Source organism: Cricetulus griseus, chromosome 6 (genome assembly GCF_003668045.3).
Source record: "Cricetulus griseus strain 17A/GY chromosome 6, alternate assembly CriGri-PICRH-1.0, whole genome shotgun sequence".
Lineage (NCBI taxonomy): Eukaryota > Metazoa > Chordata > Mammalia > Rodentia > Cricetidae > Cricetulus > Cricetulus griseus.
This window is the reverse complement of record NC_048599.1, coordinates 90,135,970-90,137,936: the sequence shown is the minus strand read 5'-3', so window position 1 is coordinate 90,137,936 and position 1,967 is coordinate 90,135,970. Positions and strand designations below refer to the sequence as shown.

Here is a 1,967-nt window from a genome sequence, read left to right as displayed (position 1 = left end):
TCAAGGCTTTGCATCCAATCTTAAGAACTTTCTGCTCATTACTTTAAAACCTTCTTTGACCTCCTTGTTTCTCAAGCTATAGATCAGAGGGTTCAACATGGGAATCACAATGCCATAAAACACAGAGGCCACTTTCATATTCTCCTCAGAATTGTCAGAGTGAGGCTGTAAGTACATGTAAGCTAGGGTTCCATAGAAAATGGTGACTGCTGTCAGGTGAGAGGCACACGTGGAAAAGGTTTTCTTCCTCCCTGCAGTGGAAGACATCTTTAGGATGGCAGCCATGATGTATATGTAGGAGAAGATGATGACCAACACAGTGAATGTCAGGTTAAATCCCACAAACACCATAAGTAGCATGATATTTATGTTAATGTTGGAGCATGAAAGAGTGATGATTGGAACAACATCACAGAAAAAGTGATTAATGTGCTTAGAATTACAATAAGACAATGAAAATGTAAATCCTGTGTGCACTGAGGAATTTATTGATCCCATAAGGTAAGAAAGAGCTACCAACTGGATGCAGATTTGTCGAGACATGATTATGGGGTAGCGAAGGGGCTTACAGATTGCCACATAACGGTCCACTGCCATAACAGCAAGGAGGTAACAGTCACTGGTTGCAAATGTGGCATATACCAGCAATTGCATTACACATCCTGTGTATGATATGGAGCACTCTTCTACCATGAAGCTCTGCAACATCTTGGGAGTGATGGCAGATGTGTAACAGATATCAACAAAAGCCAGATGTTGTAAGAAGAAGTACATGGGAGTCTGAAGTCTGGAGTTAGTGTTGATGAGGAGAATCATCCCAATGTTACCCACTATGGATGTCACATAGATGATGAGAAACACAATGAAGAGGACACACTGAGTATCATGCTGGACCCCAAATCCTAGAAGATAGAAGTCAGCAACTTTGGTGTCATTTCCTTGTGTCATGGCTGCTAAAGAGTCTGAAGGGTACCAAGACAAGAGGGAAAATAGGACTTAGTGAATGAAAGGATCCTTAAGTTTTATATAATTTATTTATTATTAATTACATAATTATTTTTACATCCCAATCTCAGTTTCCCCTCCCTCCTCTCCTTCCATTCCTTCCACCCTCCCCTCTGTTAACCTCTCCCAAGCCACAATACACACTTCCATTTCTGTTCAGAAAAGGGCAGGCCTTCCATGGATGTCAACAAAACATGGCATATCAAGTTGCAGTAAACCTAAGGACCTACCTTTGTATTAAGGCTGGGCAAAGCAACTCAGTATGAGGAATAGGGCCCCCAAAGCCAGCAAAAAGCATTAGAGACAACCCCTTCTCTCACTGTTAGAAGTTCCACAAAAAGAACACACTATATAACTGTCCCATATATGCAAAGGGCCTAAGTCAGTCCCAGGCAGGCTCCCTAGTCATCAGCTCAGACTTTGTGAGCTCCTTTCTGAGTTAGTTGATCCTGTGGGTTTTCTTGTGATGTCCTGACCCTCTGGCTCCTACAATCATTCTTTCCTCTCTAGGATTCCTAGAGCTCAGTATAATATTTGGTTGTGGGTGTCTGCGTCTGTTTCCATTAGTTGCTGAATGAAGCCTCTTTGCTGACAATTGGGCTAGGTACCAATAGCTCAGCCTGAGACCCATGTCACATTGCTTTTTAGAAAACTTTATGTATTTTATTTTCTGTGTATGGGTGTTTGCCTACATATATGCATGTGTAGCATAAGCATAAACATGTAGTATTCACAGAGGCCAGAAGAGGGTGCTAGAATAATTAGAACTGGAGTCACAGACAGTTGTGAGGAGATTTGTGCATGCTGAGAACCTAACCCAGGTCCCCTGAAAGAGTAGCCAGTACCCTTCACTGCTGTTCTCTCAAGTGCCTCATATTGTTTTTCTGACCTAGGTGTTTATCATAAGTACAAGTAGTTTTGGTAGTTCAATGAGTAACTTTTCTGTATCTAAGATAAGAGGC

General features: G+C 41.7%; 1 protein-coding gene across 1 annotated transcript; it reads right to left on the bottom strand.

The window, feature by feature from the left end:
- LOC100773812 (putative olfactory receptor 5AK3) lies at nt 1-948 on the bottom strand. The gene has a single exon (XM_027421224.2). It carries the CDS (start codon nt 946-948, stop codon nt 1-3), a length of 948 nt encoding a protein of 315 aa, XP_027277025.1.
- Between the last annotated feature and the right edge of the window lie 1,019 nt (nt 949-1,967).